Source organism: Melanotaenia boesemani, chromosome 7 (assembly GCF_017639745.1).
Source record: "Melanotaenia boesemani isolate fMelBoe1 chromosome 7, fMelBoe1.pri, whole genome shotgun sequence".
NCBI lineage: Eukaryota > Metazoa > Chordata > Actinopteri > Atheriniformes > Melanotaeniidae > Melanotaenia > Melanotaenia boesemani.
In genome coordinates this window covers 26,987,805-27,010,917 of record NC_055688.1, presented here as the reverse complement: position 1 = coordinate 27,010,917, position 23,113 = coordinate 26,987,805, and the positions used below count along the sequence as shown (strand labels likewise).

General features: G+C 39.6%; 1 protein-coding gene across 2 annotated transcripts in view; it reads right to left on the bottom strand.

The window, feature by feature from the left end:
• Window positions 1-614: 614 nt before the first annotated feature.
• LOC121643190 (A disintegrin and metalloproteinase with thrombospondin motifs 2-like) overlaps window positions 615-23,113 on the bottom strand; it is a 151,894-nt gene continuing 129,395 nt past the window's right edge. Inside the window, exons 5-23 of one of the 2 annotated variants that reach the window (XM_041990465.1) lie at window positions 21,644-21,727; window positions 19,972-20,128; window positions 19,230-19,335; window positions 18,923-19,066; window positions 17,626-17,758; window positions 16,848-16,868; window positions 15,631-15,744; window positions 15,402-15,547; window positions 13,417-13,577; window positions 11,487-11,620; window positions 11,271-11,394; window positions 10,663-10,743; window positions 10,380-10,543; window positions 10,133-10,289; window positions 9,887-10,022; window positions 9,541-9,748; window positions 9,097-9,226; window positions 7,762-7,848; window positions 615-4,507 (exon numbers count right to left, since the gene is read on the bottom strand). In XM_041990465.1, the coding sequence (XP_041846399.1) occupies window positions 2,010-4,507; window positions 7,762-7,848; window positions 9,097-9,226; window positions 9,541-9,748; window positions 9,887-10,022; window positions 10,133-10,289; window positions 10,380-10,543; window positions 10,663-10,743; window positions 11,271-11,394; window positions 11,487-11,620; window positions 13,417-13,577; window positions 15,402-15,547; window positions 15,631-15,744; window positions 16,848-16,868; window positions 17,626-17,758; window positions 18,923-19,066; window positions 19,230-19,335; window positions 19,972-20,128; window positions 21,644-21,727 (4,785 nt within the window). In that variant the 3' untranslated portion in view covers window positions 615-2,009. The remainder of the gene's footprint in view (window positions 4,508-7,761; window positions 7,849-9,096; window positions 9,227-9,540; window positions 9,749-9,886; window positions 10,023-10,132; window positions 10,290-10,379; window positions 10,544-10,662; window positions 10,744-11,270; window positions 11,395-11,486; window positions 11,621-13,416; window positions 13,578-15,401; window positions 15,548-15,630; window positions 15,745-16,847; window positions 16,869-17,625; window positions 17,759-18,922; window positions 19,067-19,229; window positions 19,336-19,971; window positions 20,129-21,643; window positions 21,728-23,113) is intronic. The other variant, XM_041990466.1, reaches the window with a different exon arrangement.

Genomic DNA, 23,113 nt, shown 5'->3' with positions numbered 1-23,113 from the left:
TACTGAAAGAATGCAAACTGAGCTTGTTCGGTTTCTGTAAGACTTTGAACAAAACGTTGAAGCAATGATGTTTAACTTAATCTCATAGTGTCATTGCAGATATCAATATATCCATTTAAGATTTAAGATATAGATGGATATATAGATGGATGGATTTGGATATGGGGCCCTTCTTGAATTTATTCAAGTTATGTTTAAACACCATGACACAGTTTAATCCCATTAACAGAAAGATCTGGGGGACATCTTACATCAGCTGAACTCCTCTTGCTGTTTGGCCATCCTGTTCACAGTTATTTTTTTTTTTTCTAAATGGTCTCAAAGACTCTGGAGCTAGATCTGTTACAGATTGTGAACTTTTCTTTTTGGGCATCTTCCCAGACTCTGCATGTGTGTGTTCAGCTGTGTTGGTGTGTGTACTAAGCATTAGGTGTGAGTTGTATTGAGTGATCATACAAATACAACCATGCACCCTCCAAGTATCAGAGGCAGACCAAGAGGGCCCCACAGTGGTGACACCAGGACTTTTTAAACTTCAGTTGAAAGAGTTTAAAATCTAACTGTGAAATAACCAGTTAATAGCTTTGTTGATCTGAATTGTTTAAAAAAAAAATCTTTAATAGTTTAGAAGTCAAATTTTTTAAATTGATGTGACAATATTACAAGATCCTGCTAATCTGGTTTTATCATCATGCAGAAACACAAAAACACAGATGTAGGCTTTCGAGACCCCTAACACAATAAGCACGAGTACCGTACTCTGTCTCCCTCAAGGGGCCAGATAATGCATTGCTTCACAACTGAGGCAAAGATGTAAAGCTGCTACAGATGAATAAGTTAGACCTGATGTAGTCTTTGTCCTTTTTTCTTTTTTTTTGCAGAGTTGAACAAACAAGGAAAAGAATGTTAAGGTATGTTTAACAGAAATCACACAACACGGATCAATTGCAAAATACCACAGGCACTTAAACTTTAATAAATATTAAACATGAACTTCTATTTCATATGTACATGTATTGTACAGAAGGATAGGTGGCTTTGCTCTTGCTGCAAGTTAGAGATGTACAAGCAATACAACATTTGGAGAAGAAAATAAACTGGCCTTTAAAGTCAAAAGGGATATGATGGTGTTATTCTTTTTATTAATTTATCTATTTTCTAGATAAATGAATAGACTGCATGGGTTTTTTCAGCAACACTGACAAAACAAACAAAAAAAAAAAGACATACTAGACTGACTATAAGGAAATGGAACAAAATATTTTTCTGATCAATTGTATTGATTTCCACTCAGCTAAATGAGAAGTTATGATAGATCATTTAAGCACCAAGAGTTAGTCAATGTCCCTCATTAAACTTTTACACTGTAAATTCCTGAGAGGTTAGAAAACATTTAGAAAATCTTTGCTTTAAAAATGGAAACACCATCCACCCAGCGTAAAGTCTGGCAATGCAGTTACAAAAAATGAACACTGACGTCAGTTCAGAGGCTTGGCCACTTTAAAATAAAACAACTTGATCTCATCCAACAAAAGTTGGAATTAGGGAACTCGGAGGTCTTCATATTTGTAAGGGGAAACTGCAGTCCTTGGCTGTAGTAAAATACGGGAGGAGAACTGGATTTTACATGGTCAAATCTGTCAGAGGAGATCATGTCAGTCGCAAACTTATCTAATTTAAATTCTAACACTGAATCCTTAAACAAATGCACAGGTGGTTAATAAGGATAATAGTTTGACTGTTCCAAAGGCTGGTCGATTAGTATTTTCACTCTTTGTCCCATTTGTTTGTCTTAACTGGGCATAAAAGATGATTTACACCAACTCTGCATCAGTGTGTAGTTAACGCTGCTGTTTAAAATTTGACAACGATATTCCTGCTCCGGTTGTGATGTAAAAAGGTCTTCTCTTTAATCTTTTTTGGGAAGTCTCGATAAAAGCATTTTGGCAGCTGGGAGCTCTTTAAAGAGGAAAGTTTTTGTCTCTATAAGAGAAATGAGAAGGCATGTCCTATTGTGCAGTGTGGCCTCTTTTCATCCTGAGGAGAAAGTTTCGCTTCTCCTCTAGAAGCTCTTGTATACGTTTGTTCCTGGTTCTTTCGCTGAGGTTAACTCGCCGCTTTGGAATCAGGTTGTTCTGAGACACATCACCATCCACGCTGGTGACTCTGTTATAATATACATCAATGGAGTTGTTCTCATTGTTGTCACTGATGGCGGTGGCTACAGTTGGTGTTTCTTCCTTTGTGGTAGTGATCGGAGGGTCTGAAGTTGTTCTTGGAATAGGGATGCTCACTGGGATGTACTCGGACAGGTCCAGCCAGGGTGAGGAGACGAGCTCTGTCATATCTTGTCCGTTTATAGTCGGGATCACGATGGAGAGGCCGTCCTCCAGTACAACGGTGTCCCTGCCCACTCCTGAACTGCTGTAAGACTCTGTGATGTCATCACCACTTGGATAGGACCCGCTGGTCTCTGTAGGATCGCCGCTGTTCATCACCGTGACGTCACTGTACAGCATTGTTTCAGTGGGCATTGTGACAAACTCAGCATTAATACTTCCAGTGGGTGTCATTAAGTCAGCTAAGGTGTTGGGTGTTGTAACGTCTACGCCATCATGGTGCCACTGTGGCGTGTCATCAGTAATAGATAAATCATTACTAATGAATGTGGCAGTGATTCCTGGCTCAGGTAAGGGCCCGTTTGTCATTGTTATAGTGGAAGAAAGGTCCTCTCTTGATGATTCTCTGTTTGCAAAGGGGGTGTTAGGTGTTGTCTGTTCTAGATTAGTCTTCTTCTTGGCTTTATTCTGATTAACCTTGACCTGTAAATTTAAGGCACTTTTGGGTTCTGGTTTTTGAGTCTGATCTATGTTTGTCTTTGTTAGAGTTTGTTTTGTGTCTTTTGGTTTTGGCTTAATGTTCTTTTTTGGATTGGTGCTTGGTGGAACATCCTTTTTGGGAGAAGGCTTGTGTTTCTTCTCTGGAATGGCCTTTACTGGAGTAGTCTTTTTAGGAGTAGTGTTTGATGGAGTTGACTTTTTGGGAGTTGGGTTTGATGGAGTAGTCTTTTTGGGAGTTGGATTAGATGGAGTAGTCTTTTTGGGAGTTGGATTAAATGGAGTAGTCTTTTTGGGAGTTGGGTTTGATGGAGTAGTCTTTTTGGGAGTTGGATTAGATGGAGTAGTCTTTTTGGGAGTTGGATTAAATGGAGTAGTCTTTTTGGGATTTGGGTTAGATGGAGTAGTCTTTTTGGGAGTTGGGTTAGATGGAGTAGTCTTTTTGGGAGTTGGGTTAGATGGAGTAGTCTTTTTGGGAGTTGGATTAGATGGAGTAGTCTTTTTGGGATTTGGGTTTGATGGAGTAGTCTTTTTGGGAGTTGGGTTTGATGGAGTAGTCTTTTTGGGATTTGGGTTTGATGGAGTAGTCTTTTTGAGAGTTGGGTTTGATGGAGTAGTCTTTTTGGGATTTGGGTTTGATGGAGTAATCTTTTTGGGAGTTGGGTTAGATGGAGTAGTCTTTTTGGGAGTTGGGTTTGATGGAGTAGTCTTTTTGGGATTTGGGTTTGATGGAGTAGTCTTTTTGGGATTTGGGTTTGATGGAGTAATCTTTTTGGGAGTTGGGTTTGATGGAGTAGTCTTTTTGGGATTTGGGTTTGATGGAGTAATCTTTTTGGGATTTGGGTTTGATGGAGTAATCTTTTTGGGAGTTGGGTTTGATGGAGTAGTCTTTTTGGGATTTGGGTTTGATGGAGTAGTCTTTTTTGCTGTCGTGTTTGAAGGAATATTCATTTTGTGAGTAGCAGTTTTTGGGGAAGTAATTGTTTTCTTTATGAGGCTGATCTTTGGTGGTGGGTGTTTTTTTACAGTATATTTTTGTGTTGTAATCTTTTTCTGACTGATATTTGAAGCATTACTCTTTCCTTTAGTTTGTGGCTGAGTTTTCTTTTCAGGTTTGGATTTTAATAAGATGCTTGTTTTAGCAGTGGTTTCTGTTATTATTTCTGGACTGTTTGTAGCTGTAAGGTCAGTGGCAACTGTCCAAGCTATGACTGGACTATTAGTCGTGCTCTGCAACACTGGATCTGTGCTGTTGTCTGTGGAAAAGGTTGCAGGAACTGTGGTGAGGAAAGGAATGCTGGTTGTAGCTGGTGGATGAGTGGAGATAATATCCGGAGTAGAGATGGAGTGAAGGGTTGGAATGATGGAAGTTGGAATGTGAGCGATAGACCAGGAATAGACGGTAGAAGCTGAAATGGTGGTGATAACAGCTTTGGTAGGTTGAGGGGTGGTGAAGTCAGAGTTCAGGATGTTGGAGGATGGAGGAGAAGTACCTCCAGTCCACATGGAGGTAATGAGTGGGGGTCTAAAGGTGAAGTTAGGTACTGTTTCTGCAATGTCAACTTCGCTGCAGGTCTTGCAACATATACGCCGGAAGTCCGGTAGAGAGCAGTAGCGTTTCAGCGCCTCCATATGACAGAACACAGAGCGGTCTCCATGACAACGCTGGCCTGTGAAGAAGAGAACAGAGAGCTGAGACTTGGCGCAGACAAGAGAAAAGACTATGAAGCTGTGTGACTGTTGATCTTTGTAAGCAAAATAATGTGCACAGTCACATACTGCCGTTGCATTAGCATTAGTTTCTGAGTGCAGGTTAGTGTAAACAAGAACATGCTCATGAGAGTGAGTGTGTGTTGTTCCACACTGTGCAAGTACACTAGTAAAGACAGACCATTAGTAGAGGATGCAGAAAAGATGAGAAAAATCCAAGAGCAGCCATTGGAAAAGTCCAGAGCAACTGAAATGGAAAAGAGGAGGCACCAGTCTTGTTATGTCAATATAAATGACTGTTTTTGTTTGGAATTATTAATCTAAAACACCTTTTTTAAGTCTAAAAACTGCAGCTCTTTCATTTGAATGTTAAAGCTCCACCAATTCACATGTAGTTACTTTGTAAGATGGCAATAAAATGAACTACATCCTCTGTGCAGTGTCAGATATTTCCTCAGCAACAAATCTAACAAGTGAACATCCCTGGTGAGAGAAAGATCACACTTTTTAAAACATTTTTATTGATACAACTTTGCTGTTGAGAATGACAGGAACTGAAACAATGAGATGTACGCTCCTCTCCCCCCTCCTGCTCAATATATAGATATATTTTTTTTTCTTAAGAAAAATAATTCAACTGTATCGAAAGTTACAAGTTCACAGTCACTTTGGTAAAACACTTGATTACTTGGAAATCAACCAGTCAATCTGTTTATCGACTGAGAAAAGAAAAAAATAAATAATTAAAAATAAAAGAAAGAAAAATCTAAAAGAAAAACATGATGTACATAAATAATATTTGCTTTTTAAATAAAATACAGAATTTCCATGATGATGTAAAAACTGGAATGGCACATTAAGTGTCATATGAAACATTTAGAAAACATTAATAAAATTTCCCTGATAAATCAAAGTGCATATAGACGCAGTGCACGTAGTCCATCTGAATGTTTCTTCAACGTTAGCCAAACGTTAGCCAGCCCCACGCAACAGGCCAGTGAAGCCACAAAACAGTTACCCATAGTATAGAATATTATAGAAGAAGATAACAGTCATGAACATTATTAAATACAGTCAACACCAATGTTATATACAGTATCGCACTGCTAGGTCTGGCTTGGTCTCACACAGTCCAACTCCAGCAGAAGGAAACCTTGGATAGCTCGCTACATAGTCACAACAGAAATATGTGATCACAATACAATGACAAGTCTGAAGTGTTTTCTTTTTCCTGTTTTTTTCTTTTTTTTTTATCTTGATGCCATATGTGTCAATACCCTAGGCCCTTTAAAAACCCTTCCCAGTAGTCGGACATTCGTCCAACATCACCTTGGTAGGTTTGATGGTTGGCGGGTGTGAGTTTGTAAGGTTGATTTGAAGCTGCCTCTATTCCGAGTGAAACTTTGAATGAGTAAAGCCATCTCTTTCACAGATAAATGCCATTACATTCAATCCAAGATAAGGCATTGTTCATATGGTTAATGTTCATCAACATAAAGTGAGATCATTGGACGCTCTCAAACCAAAGTTTATGAGGTATTTCTGTATCTGATCGCAGTGTGTAAAAGCCCAAATGAAGAAGCATTCTTACATACAAACATACATGCTCACATGCAAACGGGAATGTGAGGTTTTGTTTTTGTTTTTTCTTTTTACTGGCTAGACTGATTTTTCTCATTTACTCATGTTATACATACATACATATATATATATGTATATACATATATATATATGTATATATATATATATATACACACACACACACACACACACACACACACACACACACACACACACAGATGTACGCTCACACCTATATATGCAAACATACAGGGAATGAGTGAAAATGTGCATGACAAAATGTGATCCTATCTGTAAAGAAAACATGGAGCAACAGTAAACCACTGATCCATCTGAGAGAATGGAGAGGCAACTAACTGACCAAGTCCTGCATAATATAGATCTAACCCCTTCCCCCAAAACACTTAACCTTTATTAAATATTCATCTGTATTCATGAAAAATCAATAAAAAAATACACATAACAGTCAAGGATCTAAGCGATCAATAGCAGTCCAAAGGTTTTAGGCAAATAAGCTACAGCTTATTCATGGTAAAACATTATTAATATTATTGTTACTTATATAGATTTAGATTGATAGGTATATATAAATACAAATATAGTTATAGATGTATTTGTTTAAAGTCTGCAAGCACAAATAAGCTGCATTTATTGAACTTTTGTATAACAGTCAAAGAGAGGATGGCTGATGATGAGGTGAAATGGGAAGCAACCTCAAGTGGTCAGACTACCCTGTTTTTTTTTTTTTCTTCTTCTTTTCTTTATTGTCCTTTAAGATTCTTTGCCTCACAGTTCCCTCCCCAAGAAAATCAAAAGGTTTACTTGCATCACTTCCTGCCCCTGTGTTAAGTTCCTGTCAATCTGAGAATGGAACACAGAATGAGACACCATTCTCATCCCCGAATGGAACCAGGATGTCAGATGAGCACTTTAGCAAAGATGTCCTCAGATCACATTCACGATAAAGCTTTCATATTTTTTAGTTATATATTTTTTTCTGTATAGATATTTATATACCTTTTCTTCTTATTTTCACACCTTTTTCTCCCCACACTGACAATGCGCTACAAAAAGAAAAAAGCGCTGCTGCATCGTAGGAGTCTTAACCCATGACAACACGCAGCTAGCTCACGCAAACATGGCCGCCAAATGCAGAGGGACTCCCTTGCACACGAAGTGCTCTTTGGCACGTTTCAAGAGGTGCCGATGAAAAACCTGTTTGCCTTGTCACTTCGAATCCTTTTCACTTCAGATTTTTTGTTGATCTTTTGAGTTTTCGACTGGCCAGCGGTTACAACACAATGCTCCACAGAGGAGAGATAGAGAGATAGAGAGATAGAGCAAGAGAGAACCAACTAGCACACACAGGAGCCAGAGACCTCCCCCGGTCAGAGCCATCTCAGACACAGAGAGAGACAACATCCCCCCCCAAAGGAGAAGCGAAAGCTTTGCCGCTCGCTCACAGGCGTGGGCACAGGCACAAGGCGTAGGAGAGGGCCGGGTCAGGGGGCCAGCCGGGGCCGGCCCTGCAGAGACAGGAGGACAGAGATGGGCAGGGCCCAGCAGAGGACAGACATGCAGCTGTGGCTGCCACTGTGGAGGCCAGGCTGGGAACTATAGAGGGAGGTTTTACGTGAGGAGATCCTGGGGTAGTTGGGGTTGGGTCGAGACAGCCACTGGATCAGAATGTTACCGTTCTTGTTGAGGTCTGATGAGCCCTCTGCAGAGACATAAAGAGAGAGTTTAGTAGCTTTTAGTAGCTTTTGTTCTGCACATATAAAGATCCATGTTCACAGGCCACTGCCCAAATAAAACAGTTACTCTTACCTACAGAAAAAAAAGGTTTTCTTCACTCACTCGTCTAGATCGCCATATAAGATATTTGGGTAAAGCTTGCATAATGTTTTTTTTTGTTTTGTTTTTTTGCGAAGGGTTTAAATGAAGCATGAGAAGCTGCCTTTAACTCTTCAAGGCTTTAATGGCAAAGTATGTAAAAATTGCAGATAGATGGTGGCCATCAGTGGCTGGAATTCTACTGGACTTAAAGTTTTCATCTGAGTGGATCCAGTGTTCCCAGCTGCAGCAATGAGTGCACTACAGGTAACTACAATATTTTGTACATGTGTACTGTCTACGTCTATGTGCCTTTTAAGGCATTCCTTATCCCAAAAGGTGCTCAAGCACCTATCAAACAAAACCAGTACCGCAGTTTTAAAGATCAGAAGGTTCTCACTTCACACACAGAGCTGTTTGTCCATTAAGAGACACCGTAGTAAAAAATGGTGGCACAAATATGGCAACTGCCATGTATGTGGACCAATAGTTACTAGTTATAAATGGCTCATTTAAGACCATAAAAACATAACACGTATTTTAGTAAAGTGATCATATAGGTGATATTTAAAGGTATTTAAAGTAATTAAATACCAAAAATAATAAAATATTACATTTTTCTGTCATTGACCTTTGATTTTGTTACATGCAGCACCTTTAAGAAACTGGAGCTGAAGATAAAAAAAAAGATAAAAACAAGTGTTTCTTAATTATAAAATTACACAAACTCATTCATTCCCACAAATAAGATTATAAAATGGTAAATGAACAGAATATAGGCTGTTTTATAGTTTCTATTTTTACTCTTCAGATCAAAAAGTGCATCTATTTGCCATCCTGACAAATATTAGTACTTTGTACTTTAAATAGCCCCAAGATTGGAAAATGTATCTTATGCTGCATTTTCTGACTGAGTCTCAAATTATATAATGTTTATCAGTTCCATTCGACTTCTTGTTAAATCTTTCTGAAGATGTTCAGAATAAACCTAAACTTCATTGTTTTCTTTTAGATAATATTCGAAATAACTTTGATCTGCTGTGCATTTTAGACGTCTCTCACTTATTTTTAAAACATTAAAACTGTTTGTTTGTCTGGAAGGTCTTTCATGAAATAGAGTTTGCTCAACACTTACTGGGACATGGTTCTAGCCGACAAACTCTTATGGTGTCCGGTTTACTATCCAGACATAGTCCAATGGTGTTGTCCCTGGTGTGGCACAGAGCCTGCCTCTGCTGGGTCCCGTTACCACAAGTCACTGAGCACTGTGGGTACAGGACACATTACACACCGATCACAAATCAGTTGGTAAATATGGATAAAACACTGCATTGACTGTATAGCAATACAAAGGCTAGCAGGAGTGCAGGAACATCATGACTGTTTTGTTTATAATTAGCAACGAATGTGATCAAATCTGTTGCTCAGAGATGGGTCAAGTCTGCCAAGACTACAGACCCAAGTTAGTCCTGTGATGTTTAAAACATTATACTGGATAAAAATCCTGCAAGAAAAAATAGAAGTTTTACAAAACTTTTTAGTTTTCCTGAGTCCCTCGACTCATGTATTGCCTGCTTACCTGAGACCACGGGCCAACTCTCCACTGGGTGGGGCAGAGAAAACGGTTGCAGGGTCTGCGGGCCTCAGGACGGTCGTCGCTGCAGTGTTTATTGTGGATGTGGCGCGTGGTGTTGTCATATGAGGGCTGGACACAGCTGACTGAGCGGACCTGCATCCCGGTCTTTCCACAGGGTTTACTGCAGTTCTGCCACTCTCCTGTCACCCAGCTGAAAGTAAGAAACAAGACAAACAAAAGCGTACAAAATATGAAAATGACTGGAGAAAAAGGTGCCACCTGAAAGAAGAAAACGCTTGGGAGTTTTCAGAATGTTTTTAGAGCTGGTGCCAAATAAGAGGATACATACATGGGTGGGGGGCAGGGCTTCTGGTTGCAGTCTCTGATGTCTCCTTTCGGTTTCATGTTGGACTTGTTACAGAAGCTTTTTTTAACCATTTTGCTGTCAACTTTTCTTCTGCAGCCATATCGCAGATACTGCTTCCCTACAAAAAAAAGCAAGTTGGAAAATTATGCAAGCAAGGACGGACAGAGACAGTCAAGCAAAACATAGACAGGTGACCTCACAGGCAATGTTTTCCTGACTTTACTGTACCTCCACTACAAGGCTTCGAGCAGTAGGACCATCTCTTCGGTGCCCACTCATAGGCACTGTCCTCAACCAACATGTTATTTTGAATAGCAAAGTCACTGTCCATGTTCATCATGTACTTGTAGGACAGATTCACATCTTCGTCTCCATGCAGTTTCATCTACAAACAGAAAGATCAGCATGAAATAACTGAGAAACACCTTCATGTGTAACAAAGTTAATTATTACGTTTATTCATATTATTTTGTACCATTATTTGAACTCCATGTCTGAGTGGACCGGTACTCTGAAGGGTCTCTTTGTCATTGTCATTCTCATATTCCCACTCCACGCCCTTCTCTATGACTGAGTGGGATTCTGGGAATTCATTTTCCCAATTTAAGAAGAAAAGTCCAGATGCCACATTCTTTATGGCTGTGGAAGGACGAGAAATAGAAATTCTCAAAAAAAGAGAAGAAAAGAAAAAAGGAAATACAGATAATATATACACATGTTCAGGATAGAAAAACAACGTATGGTTTAACATAACTTACCAAGAGTGTGTGTGGTGGCTTTCAGCTCTTGGATCAGTAAGTGTCTTGCTCCTCTGGGGATTTCAAGAACTTTAAGGAAACCTGAAATGACATACTCATATGGTTTGAGGCTACAAAAGTCAGCAACAACCCCTGCTCTCCATCAAATAATCAATTTTAAAGTTTCCTGACAAGTATCCCCAGCTAATCTGGTAAAGATGTCTTTCTTCTCACTTCAACCAGATATTCTTACTCATGGATTAAAATCCCTGCAGCCCTCACTATTTTCAGCATGAGAAAACAGACTATTCCAGAAACTCTGCTGGTATGATGTAGGTCTGTCCTGCCATTAGATAATGCACTTTACATGACCTCATGAAGTTTGATGTAAGTACTTGGCAACGCTCATGTGGAAACATGTAAGATTAGACCAGCCAAAGGTTTAGTTAGTTTCAGACATCTTCCTCTAGAGGGCGATGTTTAATTAAACATGACAAAATACAGAGGCAAATATGTACAAACACAACAACTCCGACCAACTATTTTTCCTGCTCTCTTCAGAATGATATTCCAGAAGGGTCCGAGTAAAGTTAGTCCCAGACTAAAATGCATTAACTGTGACGGTTTACCTTGCTTCTTTGCCGTTCGTGTGATTGTGTCTTTGAAGATTTTGCAGCTGGAATTGTCGCCTCCACACACCCCACACTTGTCCTCCTGCTTTGAGGAGCCGACAACGCCGTCACAGCCCACCTTCTGTTAACCAGGACATGGAAAGTTTCACAGTGTGTAGATCTGAACATATGCAGCTGTCTCGCTCTGAGGAACACACTAGCAATGCTGCTTACCTCACACTCCCCAAGCACACACACACTGTGCGGGTCCTTGTATGAGCAGCGTGTGCCATCCAGGACCATTCTTTCCATGAAGACCACATCCCGTATCTCCTTTGACTGGCAATACAGGTGGCAGCGTTTTTTCGCTAGGAGGGGGAAGCACATTTTCAGAATTTGTAAATGATAGTCAAAAGGATGATTTCATTCTTATAACCAACATGTGATTGTTTTTTATGTTGTGAATGAGCTCTCTGTGAGTCAGCATGATACTCTGTCTCATTGTGTCTGTCTGAGTGAGTCATACTACAAACTACACGAGCCCCCAGAGACAAAACCTGGCAGATCGTCCCAGCGAGAATAAACACTCCTACTTCATCATGCAGATGGTCACAATCCAGAGACCTTGTCTTCTCGAGCTTTGATACTAATAAACAGGTGGCAGACATGCTACAGATCTGATTATTAGGTTGGATTTGGAGGGAAAAAACACATTTTGTTAAGTTAAAATGAGATCATAGACTAAAAATGTTCAGATACTTGTTGAGTGATTTGAATGAGGTCTTTTTATGTACTGTGACAGCTCATTTTGACGCTGGATTTAAGATATGTTCATGTATCAGCACGCAACACTTTTCATAAAAACTGTCAGTTGCACTTTCTGCTCTGCTCCTCACTCTTTAACACTAAAACACACAAAGAAACTTACACTTTAGACCAAAATAATTTATATCTCAGGGTTATTTTTTCAAACACATGGCCCTGTAGGGAGTTCAGAGCCATGTGTGATCTCACCTGCGTGATGACACAGTAAAAACCGAAGGGTTAGATAAATAGTTTGTTGCCTCAGATTTCTTTTTTTTTTTTATTTCTTTTTTTTATCAGGAGTAATTTACAGTAAAATACCCACATAGAGACATACTAACAATTTGTTGAACAAACATTAAAATTTCACATCTGGAGTTGAGGAGATGACAGACTATGAATGGAATTCACTTTCACCTCCCTTCACCTTTCTGTTTCTTTCCTTCCTCAAAGAAATACAAAGGAAAGTAATTTGAGATGAATACTATGATATTTAAAATAAATAATAAAATAGAATAAATAATAACAATAAAGAAAAACATTTTAAGAGGGCCTTGTTTCTCGATCCGTCCCTTTCTCAAGGACTGAGAAAGGCGCTGACACCACCACTTAATGGATTTAAATCTCTTTTAAAAACTCATCTTTTTACATTGGCTTTGAACTCTGGAGAGCATGATCACTAGGATCGTCCTTGTACTTTCTTCTGACTTTTATTGTTTATTTTATTGTTGTTGCTTACTGCTTTTATTATTATTCAATAATTTTAATTCACCTGTACAGCACTTTGATTACATTAAGGTCCAGTGAAAATGCTTTATAAATAAAGTTTTAATGGATTGATTGACTTAGAGACAGGATGGATCTGACAAGTCACACTTATAAATGTTTTGGTTTTAAAAGTGTTTTAATGGTATGGAGAGATTTTGGGGTCTAAAATAGAGATATTTAGATTTGGGTTCCAATATATGGACTTAAACATAGATGGAGAAACAGATGAAGGTAGGAAGAGGTTACTGAAGTTCAAATGACATCAGAAAACAGGTGGGGAGCAAGACGACAGATTCTCAAATGTGGCTGGGTTTCTAGAGGGTTTATATATTCTGTTATGGTCACTGACATCTGGCAGTAATGCTGAGTGTGAGCACAGCCTTGAGGTATGTCAACGCCCTCTCATAAAAACATGCAACGTCTTTGAAAATCTTTTTTTTTTTTCTTGAATAATAAAAAAAAAAATTGTAACAACTGTCTTTGGCTCCGTGTTTGCTCCCTCATTCTGGGTTTCATTAACGTAACAGCGCTAATGGTGCGTCATCATTTCAGTATCTCCATCATAGCACAACATGTGCAGGTGAACACTCACAGTCTGGGTGTTCATAAGGCAGCCAGTGGTGCTTGTTGCTGGGGTCAAAAGCATGGCACTGATCCTCTCTTGGATCACTGTAGATATCCTCACACTCGTTGGTGTTGCACATCTGGAACTGGTAAGTTGCCCCCATGCAGGGCAGGCCGCCTTTGTCTGGTCTGTGAGGGTGGCAAGAGTTATTATCCCAATCTAAATGGTATTAGATTTCAAAATATGCAATTCAAACATGTTTAATAATAATAATAATAATAATAATAATAATAATAATAATAATAATAATAATAATAATGGATTTAGTGAATTTCAGTGGCCTCTTGAAACAACCAAGCGCTTGGTAAACCTAAACAGAAAAAAGCCAAAACCCAATTAACTGCACTGGTACTGGACTAAGTTCATCAGAGTGGCAGATCAGTCTGTTCTGCTGATGAACACGGCATGCATGCATGTCCTTTATGATGCAGAAGGTGCTGTGTGTATAGTTACAGCTAACTGTAGTAATTACAAAGCATGTGTTCACATACGGTCAGCCTGCTTTCTTTGTCTCATTCCTCTGATAATTTCCTCTTTGAGTGTCTTTGCTGAATCAGCCATGATGCATGTTTAAAATGGCCAGTGTGTTGCTATCCAGTTGCTGGTGTGTGAAAAAAGTGCAGAAGAGCAAAACAAAGCTCTTACATTTTGCCTAAAGTTGTGCAATGTGCAGTTCCCTAGCTCAGGAATGCACATAATGAATGTCAGTGTGCCATCACCATAAGTCAAAAACACAGAGTTTTAAGGCCAGAAACTCCTGTTTTTTTTTTTTTTTACTTTAATGACTTTATGAATCAGAGCCTAAAAGAAATAATATTTCAGCACTTTTTTCCTGTTTTGTGAAATATTAAGATTTTACTGTTTGACTTGGCTGAATTCTTTGCTCATTCACTCTGAATCTTGAAAAATAATTATCTGAGTATGTAAGTTGTGTTTAGGAACAGCAACAACTATTTTTTTTTGTTTTAGTAAAAATTAACAATTAAATGTTTGCACTAAGAAAAAAGTTAGAAAAATGTTTCTTCTCCTTTGGAAAATACTACAAAATAACATTTTTTAACAAATGGTTGCGATAACAGTTTCTAATATAGTAACAATACTGAAATGAGTTGGGGGGAATCTTAGCTGTTTTCATGTGAAGTTTAACTAGACATGCATATAGAATAACTGGGGCAACACGTTCTGCATGGAGTGTGGTCAGTTTTCTGAAAGATATTCAAATAAGTATTAACTACCACTCAAACAGTCTTGATGTTTTCCATCATTTCAGTACCAGTTTACTAAATATAATTTTTCGTCTGTGCTCAAAATGTAACGATCAGATTTTCTTGTCATTTGTTATTCTGTTCACTACTTCATGTATCCAAGTCCCTGACATTCAGTGTGGTCTCTCTCTAAAATCCACTACAAAAAGGGACATTTTTCAATGCACTAATAGAGAAACTTAAAAAAGGGAAAAGTGGAGTTTCATACAGGCGTCAGAAATGTATGGGATTTCCCACAGGAATAAATAGACAAAATAAATAAATGCAAAAACACATGTAGTGTTCACCTAAGTTGCTTCAGATTTAATCTTGAGGCAGTGAAGTAAGGCAGTATAGAAATATATGAAAGGTAATGCAAAAAGTAAGAATTGAGAATCAAGGCCTGGCAGACTAACTACTCGACTCACCTTTACTTAGTTTAAGTAGTTTTCTATTACAACTGAGTTTAATCTTTATATGGGCGGAGTCATTAGTGTAAGGGCAAGCAGGTTCTAAGTACCTGGCACCAGGTGCTACCACCTAATGGAAAGCTGATGGAGAGCTGAGCCAAGCAAGGATTTAGAATTTATAAAGTTTGAATTTAAAAAAAAACAAAAAACAAAAAACAAAACACACACACACACACACACACAAACATATACATATATATATATATATATATATATATATATATATATATACTCATACCTTGGATTGTCACAGTCTCGTGTTCGAAACTGTACTCCTCCCCCACAGGTGCTGGAGCACTGGCCAAACTCACTCCATGAGCCCCAATTTCCATCTTGTTTCATGATGTCTGGAGTCAACCAGACGCAGTGACCTTTAAAGCAGTGCTGCAATAGACAAAACATGTAAGCCAAATTTAGTATACGGAAAGAGTGCGTTAAATTATTTTTCTTCTCTTTTGTATCAATACCTTCCCATTCCCACACATAGTTCCATCGATGGGTGGTCCTTTCTTGGTCTTGCAGAAAAATGGATTATCTGGGTGGCTACACCACAGCTGCTTGCATGGGTCGAATGTGCGATACTGCGGGGCACAGAAAACATTCTTATGATCATAAACCACAACCTACATTGAAGACAATGGGTAACAGGTCAGCCATCATGAAGAAAGGTGGGATGAGACTAAGCACTGAAGTAAGGAAAGAAAAGTAGAAATGGAAAGAGGGATATCACAACACCAGCCACCACAATAATATACCCAAAGATCAAAACACTGAACCTGAGCTGAGTTGCTACACTGGACACTGTGCTCCACTGAGAAACAGACAGTCATTCATGCAAACTTAACCAATGGATGATAAAGAGAGAGAGAGACAAGAGTCTCGGCCTGTGGTTTAATTGCACCATGAGGGAGGTCAGAGGGCAAAATGTTTATAAGCCAAAAAATAATGTTTCGGTGACCTTTAAAGAATTCTTCCAAACATAGACGGAGGACAAGATTCACCTCTCGGCTGGTATGAACCAAAGATGAGGAAACCTCCAAACTGACCTGCATACAGTGTCTGAGAGGGACATGCCCTCCTCCCTCCTTTCCACAGACTTTCATACCTACCATGGCCCCGGGGGACCTTCACAGGTCAGAGGGTGACTCACAGTCAGTGGCTAAGACTGTGGTAGGTAATCACTAGTTACATCAGACTGGAGGATCCTAAAAGCTGATGCAAAACATGGAAAAACAGCCTCTGTTCTGGCAAGGTGTTTTCCCCTTGGATGGGAAAGACATCTCTCCAACATTTTCCACTCGTTTATAGTCATGAGAGTGCCAGTATAATGAGGCTCTTCCTGCCAGTGCTGCTGTGATTTAACACAGATTTGCAGGAGAGAACTCGGGGTATGGTACTGATCAAGTGTTGGACTGCACCATAACCACCGCACTGATGAGCCTGTAGAATCACAGTGTTTTAAGGTGTTTTATTGGCTCTTTCTATCATTTGTGAGCATTTTAGAATCCTGCAGACCAATATCCAAAATATGACAATGGGTAGAACAGAGAAACAAAGTACAGTAAAAAAAAATAAAAGGAGCAACATTGCAAAACATTTACAATTTTAGAGGACAAATAGAAAAAGAAAATCTGAGAAAATAAATGACGGGCCACATGTCTTCTCAGAGGTGGGGTAACCTTACCTGTGGTCCTGACTTTTGTAGCTGAGGGAAATGAGTTTGACAAGAGAATAAAGGGTAATCAAGCAAGGTGTGCAAAGCCCCTGAACAAGCCCTCAGTCAATCAAGCAACAGCTTTGCAATAGCGTGCCACAGTGGCTTCACAGTCACAAAGAAGGTACTGGAGGGAGGGTAAAGATGCCAGGCAAGATGCTGCAGCTGGGTGAAGAATGTCTTGTGTGTGGTGTGGTTTTGTTTTGGGTTTTTTTTTTGTGTGTGTGTGTGTATACAAAATTCTGTTTGTATCAGGTTCATGTAAAGGCACTGTGGTATAAAGGTAACTGTACTGCTATAATGAATAAGTTATTTATTTTTATTAACAATAATAACAGAAAAAAGAAATAGCTATCAAAACCAATTACCTGCTTTTAAGCAAGATGTCAATCCCACCAGTGGCCGGGAGAGGAAACAGAGGACATCAAAAGAATGTGAATAGCTGTGTATGTGTGACTTCTTTCCAGTATTAACCAGAGCTCAAAGGTTCCCAAGAAAATTTGTTTACCACAGTGAAGTTTAACACATTCTGAATTACCTGAATGACAGATAATTCAAAGTGTTTCATAAAGAGCGCCAAAAAAATGTTCTCAGACTTAACACTGTATAGCCATTTGTTCTGAGAAGATAGAATAATACTAAAGCTCAAATGCTGACAGTTGCTGTAGGTGTTGCCCTCAGTATGTTGGTGGAGTTAGTAAGCGCTTGTATATAGTGAAGTTAGTGTTAGACAACAAGGATGTCTTACCGCGGTGCACATTGTGTAGCCCACACCGAAATCAAAGCGACACTGTTCATTCATGGAGTAGTGCAAACCAGGAAGCTGAGGCAGTGATGGCCAGTTGTGGTCAAACGGATCATCGCGAAGACAGTCATAGGAGCTGCACGAGGAGTCAACAAAACAGGTTTCATCTCCTTTCTTTCAACTACTCATTTACAGATCCGGTTAAGAATTACTGGTATGCCTGAATCTGAACAGAATTTGAAGAGTGTTCATAAATAAACAGAACAGGAATAATAGGTCTCACTCAATGAAAATTACAAACCCTGGGCATAATCACTGACCTTTTGCTCTAAAATGCTGTGGTAGTTATCTGATTTCACTGGAATAAATGAACCCATCAGCACCAAAACATGATAGTACCTCCACCATGTTTTACTGCGGAGAAGGATTTTTGTTCTAATTCCTTAATTTCTTTGCCAAAAACAAACTGATGCATGAAAACTTTAATGTGGTCTCCTCTGTCCATGAAATATTATTCCAGGAACAATATGGCTGATCTATAAAAGCTTTGTGAGCATTCGTCTTTCTCTTTAAGTCGTGGTGTTGGTACCTTTTCTTTGGGGAATCTCAACTATGTACTCTGTGCTGCTTCAATACAAGTTGAAACTATTGCTCCAGACTGCTCCAGGTCAGCCTAGGGCACTTTACATGTCGTGCATGGTGTTTTTCCACCATCTGCACCAATTCATGAGACTTCTCTTGAGCACTGTTTCCAGAAAGCCTCATAGCAGTTCTATGATCGTGAAAGAAACTTTATTTTAATGTCTGCCAATCTTCCTGTATTCCTCAAAATTATTAATTTCATAGCATGTCATGTTGCCAAAATTGTGAGAAAGACACTGGAAACAATCAGCTGGACTTTATGCAGCAAAGCCGTCATTCATTGGACAACTTGGGATATGAGAACACTGAAAATTAGGCACAGCTGAGCCTTGGTTAAAATTCACAGGAGGGCACCTGTTATTGCGTCCAGATTACATTTTGTAACTTGCATTATTTTATTCCTCTAAATAAACACCTTTTTCCTGCTGAGGTTGAAAACTATGGCCATATATGAAATACTTTACACACAGTAATGTATGTGCACTTTTACATCAGTGTAGTATTTAAATAAAAAAAATAATCTTAAAGACTAAAAACTTACACAAAAACACTAACTGCATTCAGGTTTAATATTCTGATGTCAGGACTGATCTTCAAAAGCCTGTGTAATCAAATCCAGCTCTAGGTAAGTATGTGTGTGTGAGTGTATTTGTCTCACTGAAGGTAGCGTCCCAGTTCCTGCATGCTACATCTGGACCACTGAAAGCGGTGGAAGGCAGCCTGCACCAGTGGAGCCATGATGCTCCCCAGGTGCACCTCATCTCCACAACGGTTTCCCTGACCATCGTGCTCCATCCCCAGCCTATGAAGACAAGGAAATTATGCACATTATAAGGGGCCTACCCCCCTTTATCCCCTGAGTAAAGGGGAAGGCATACTGATCACTAAATTAAAATTCTAATGTTTCAACACAGTTCTTCAAGAGGCTGCTTTGTTGTCTGTTGATACATTTTTATTTCACTTACACATGTCCAGTCTCATGTGCCACCACAAAGGCAGAGGAGAATCCATCTTCATGGTTCAAAGTGCAGCTCCTGACTGGATGGCACATCCCTGTCACTGGAGCATAACCTGAGCAACCAGGATACAGATGATAATTAACATTTTTTGGACTGCTGTGATGTGCTAAATCAAATAAACAAGATGAACTATAATTAAAAATAGGAACAGAAAAAAAGAAAAAAGTTTCTGTTAAATTTCATTTTAATGTCTGTTGTTTTTGGTCATTTGGGTGTAAAGTCTTTAACACCACTTGAGATCTTAGTCTTATATACAGTGAACACACGTGTGAATGTTAAATCATAACCTAAGACCATCGGCTTCCACCTCTACACATGCCAATCACATGCCTTCCGTGTGCTTGTCTGTCCTGTACTGCCTTTAACTGTGGAGCTGTGGCTGGCCCTTCTCTGTATATTGATTTTTTGCAGCTAAAGGCTGCACCCAAGGGCAGCTGAAGGGCTTCTGGATAGCTGGGCCACTGCCTTCAGAGGCCTCTCCCCAGGGCCTGGCTGTTAGCCTGTACTCTGCTGCACAGAAAACCACCAACCACCAAAGCCACAGTGCACTATGTAGCTATACGAGGCACAGGAAGGAAGAGGAGACTTCCCTTGCTGTACCTATGCTGCTTCCAAATGTGTGAAGATGGTATTTGAATATATTTGCTATATGTTAAACAGAGTAGATTGTAAACATGTCTTCTAGTACCCTGCATGCCCGTGGGCCCGAATTCTTGTCGTGTGAGGAAAATGGCATGATCATGATACTCAGCATCCCCTGTGTCTTGCTTCTGCTGCAGAAAGGCCCAGCGACACACATTCTCCAGGCTCTGTGATGGGTTTCCCAGTTCTATCAGACTCATAGACTGGAAAAAGAGTAAAAGGAGAACAGAGTCATTAAGTTTACGCAAAAACAGGGAGATTCTTATTTTAATTTTGGGACAATAGTTCAGTCAGCCCTGTAGGGGGCAGTGTAACAGTGTTTTTTTTTTTTTGTTTTTTTTTTGAGCATAAGCACACCCTGCAACCTCCTAAGGAATATTTCACACATTATCATAAACAAAACACACATGGACTTACAGAGACACAAAAAATAATAAAAGGGTTGAGCATTTAAATAATGAACACATTTTAGAACAAGCTGACTATTAACAAGCTATTACTAACATATCCAATTACAAATTATCTACTTATACTTTACTAACAGAAACAATGAGATGCCCATAATTCCTTCTACACACCTTCACCTTTTATGTTCTTCCTAATTAGGATTTCTGCTCCCCTCCCCTCCCCTTTCTCACTACACTGTTGTGTTTCAAAGAATTCTTTTGCTACTTCATTTTCCTTTTTATTAAAAAAAAGCTCAGTGTTTTTACACATACACAGTGTGCAGCGGATTCGTAGAGTGTATGTAGTGTGAGAAAGACATATGGCCAGCCTCTGCACACATGATAGAGTGTGAAGTTTGCACTCCTTGCAAACCCCCTTTAGATAAGTTGCACCAAACTTGTCTGTTGTTTCCTGCGAATCATCAGCTGCTTGTGTGCATGTTAAAATGTATTTTCATAATCCTCAAAAATGTGTGTTGTGTGTAAATGTCATGTTAGACTGCATGCGTGAAGTGTGGGTGTGTGAGTTTGCCTGCATTCAGGGTCACATAGCCAATCTGCAGGCTGTCTAGGCGCAGATTTGTTGCTACGGTAATTGGGAATGATGGACAGCCAGAGCTTTGGCTAAAGCTGCATAAGGGCTGGCCCAGAATGACCAATGTGTTTCCAGAGTTTTGCTGGGGCTGCAGCAGCATAAGCACATAACAGAACACCCATCTAGCATTAAAATCATTCATTTCATCCATTGAGGTAATCCCAGCCCTCATCTGTTCCTGCCATATCTTGTTTTCCTCTCAAAAGTGTGCAGATAAAATTACAGTCATATAGAAAAGGATTTTACGCCTCTCTCGTTCTCTCTTTATGAATGAGGGAGGGCTATCATTGATTGTTTATCTTTGTCTGGACTTCCCATGATTCTGTGCTGCAACCTACTGGGAGGAACGCTGATTGTATAACCGGCAGAGCTTCTGTGTGCTTTGGTGCTGAACTGTGAAGGCGTGCGACTTGGAAACACTCCCTTGGGATGCTGCATGCTTTTAGTTCCTCTTTTGCTCAGTCCACTGGAATAACATGCTCTGGGCATCAGCGTGTGCTGATGAGTGTGCATGTGTGTCTGTGTGCTTGTTTATGAGTCTGTGTGTACAAACTGGCTGTAGGTACTTAAAGCGATTGTTGCAAAACCCTGGTATCAGAGATAGTGCTGACAGAGTGACAAGGCATCTATTTCTGAAGTCAACTTCTCAGTAGAATTGGTATCTTGTCAGGTCTTACCTTGCCGTAACCCAGCATGATGATCCGAACCAGAACCACATTGATTTTTGCTCCCAAAGACTTATCGTGATAGATTTCATTCACCTGGTGTCACAAAGAGAAGCACATTAAGGAAATTTTGTTTTGGATGCAGAAAAAAAAAAAAAAAAAAAAAAAAAGAAAAATCAGTAAGAGCACAACACAGTCAGTTTTGTTTCCTCAAATTTACCAAAAAATTTAGGTAATTTGTTCCACACTTGTTATACTAACGAGGTTGATGCAGTCAAACAGCCCTTCCCATCCCAGTCCTTCAACCTGTTTGGTTTTAATTTTGTTTGTACTGGAGTTTCCAGTTAATACTGTAAAATAAGCATGCAATTCAAGTGTTGTGTAGTGGTGCCTGGAGAAGGTGGGTATACACGAAATTCCTTCCTAGTTTTTTTATAGTTCAGAAAGGGATGAACACGCAGTTATTAACAGTGATAACACTGCCACATTTAGTTCAGATGATCACCTCTACTCCATGACCAGACTAAAAGTGAAATGTGCAAAGTTGCAACTGGCTGATCCCTCCCTGGTTTACCATTATAGATGAATGAATGAATGAATGAATGAATTTATTTATTTATTTTGAGCGATTAAGAAGAGAAAGCTATATACAAAGAGAAAATTATAAAAAAGGAAAAAATATATAATAATAATATTGCATCATCAAATCATAAGCTGTGTCCCAATCAATGACTGTATATAAAAGATGGACAGAGCCTCCGTGACATCACCCGTAGGTTTCTGAAGAGCAAAAGTGAAGCTCATTGGGCAGTTCCCACGGTCGCCATCTTGGCAGTGTCACGCCTGCTGTCGCTCCCGGGAAATACAAAAATGGGCAAAGTGGCCGAGCTGAGAGGGGGACTGTGAGCGTGCGGGTGGATGATTGATGTCTATCAAACTCCGAGCTGCCTGTAGCTAAGAGCTAACTGAGCCAACATGGATCTAACGTGAGCTAACTCGCTAATGACGGTAGGTGGGCTAAAGCTAAGGAGCACTGTTAGCCGGCTAAGAACCGCGTTTGTGCTACACTCTCCCTTCTTCCCGCGGATATTGGATACATGTCAATCAAAAGAACGCGCCCCTAATTATGCAGAATTTCAGGATTAAATAACATCCAAACGGATAAGTTAGAAAAAAATTCACCCCCCTCACAGTTGTCATGAAGGTAAACTTGACCTATTAATGCGAAAATGGATTTTTGTACCAGGCCTTAAGATGTTTATTTCTGCTGTGAAGTTGGTCTCTTTTAACATGGAAGTCTATGGGGACTTGCTCTGTTTTGGAGCCAGCCGCTAGCAGATGAGGGGTGAACTGCAATGTTTTGCACTTCTGCATAGGCTTGGTCCCAATTCAGGGTCTGCATACTTCGAAGTGTTAATTCATAGGCTACATATGTCATGGTACGCCAAGCGCTGTCCCATTTCCAAGGAGCCTCTGAATCCA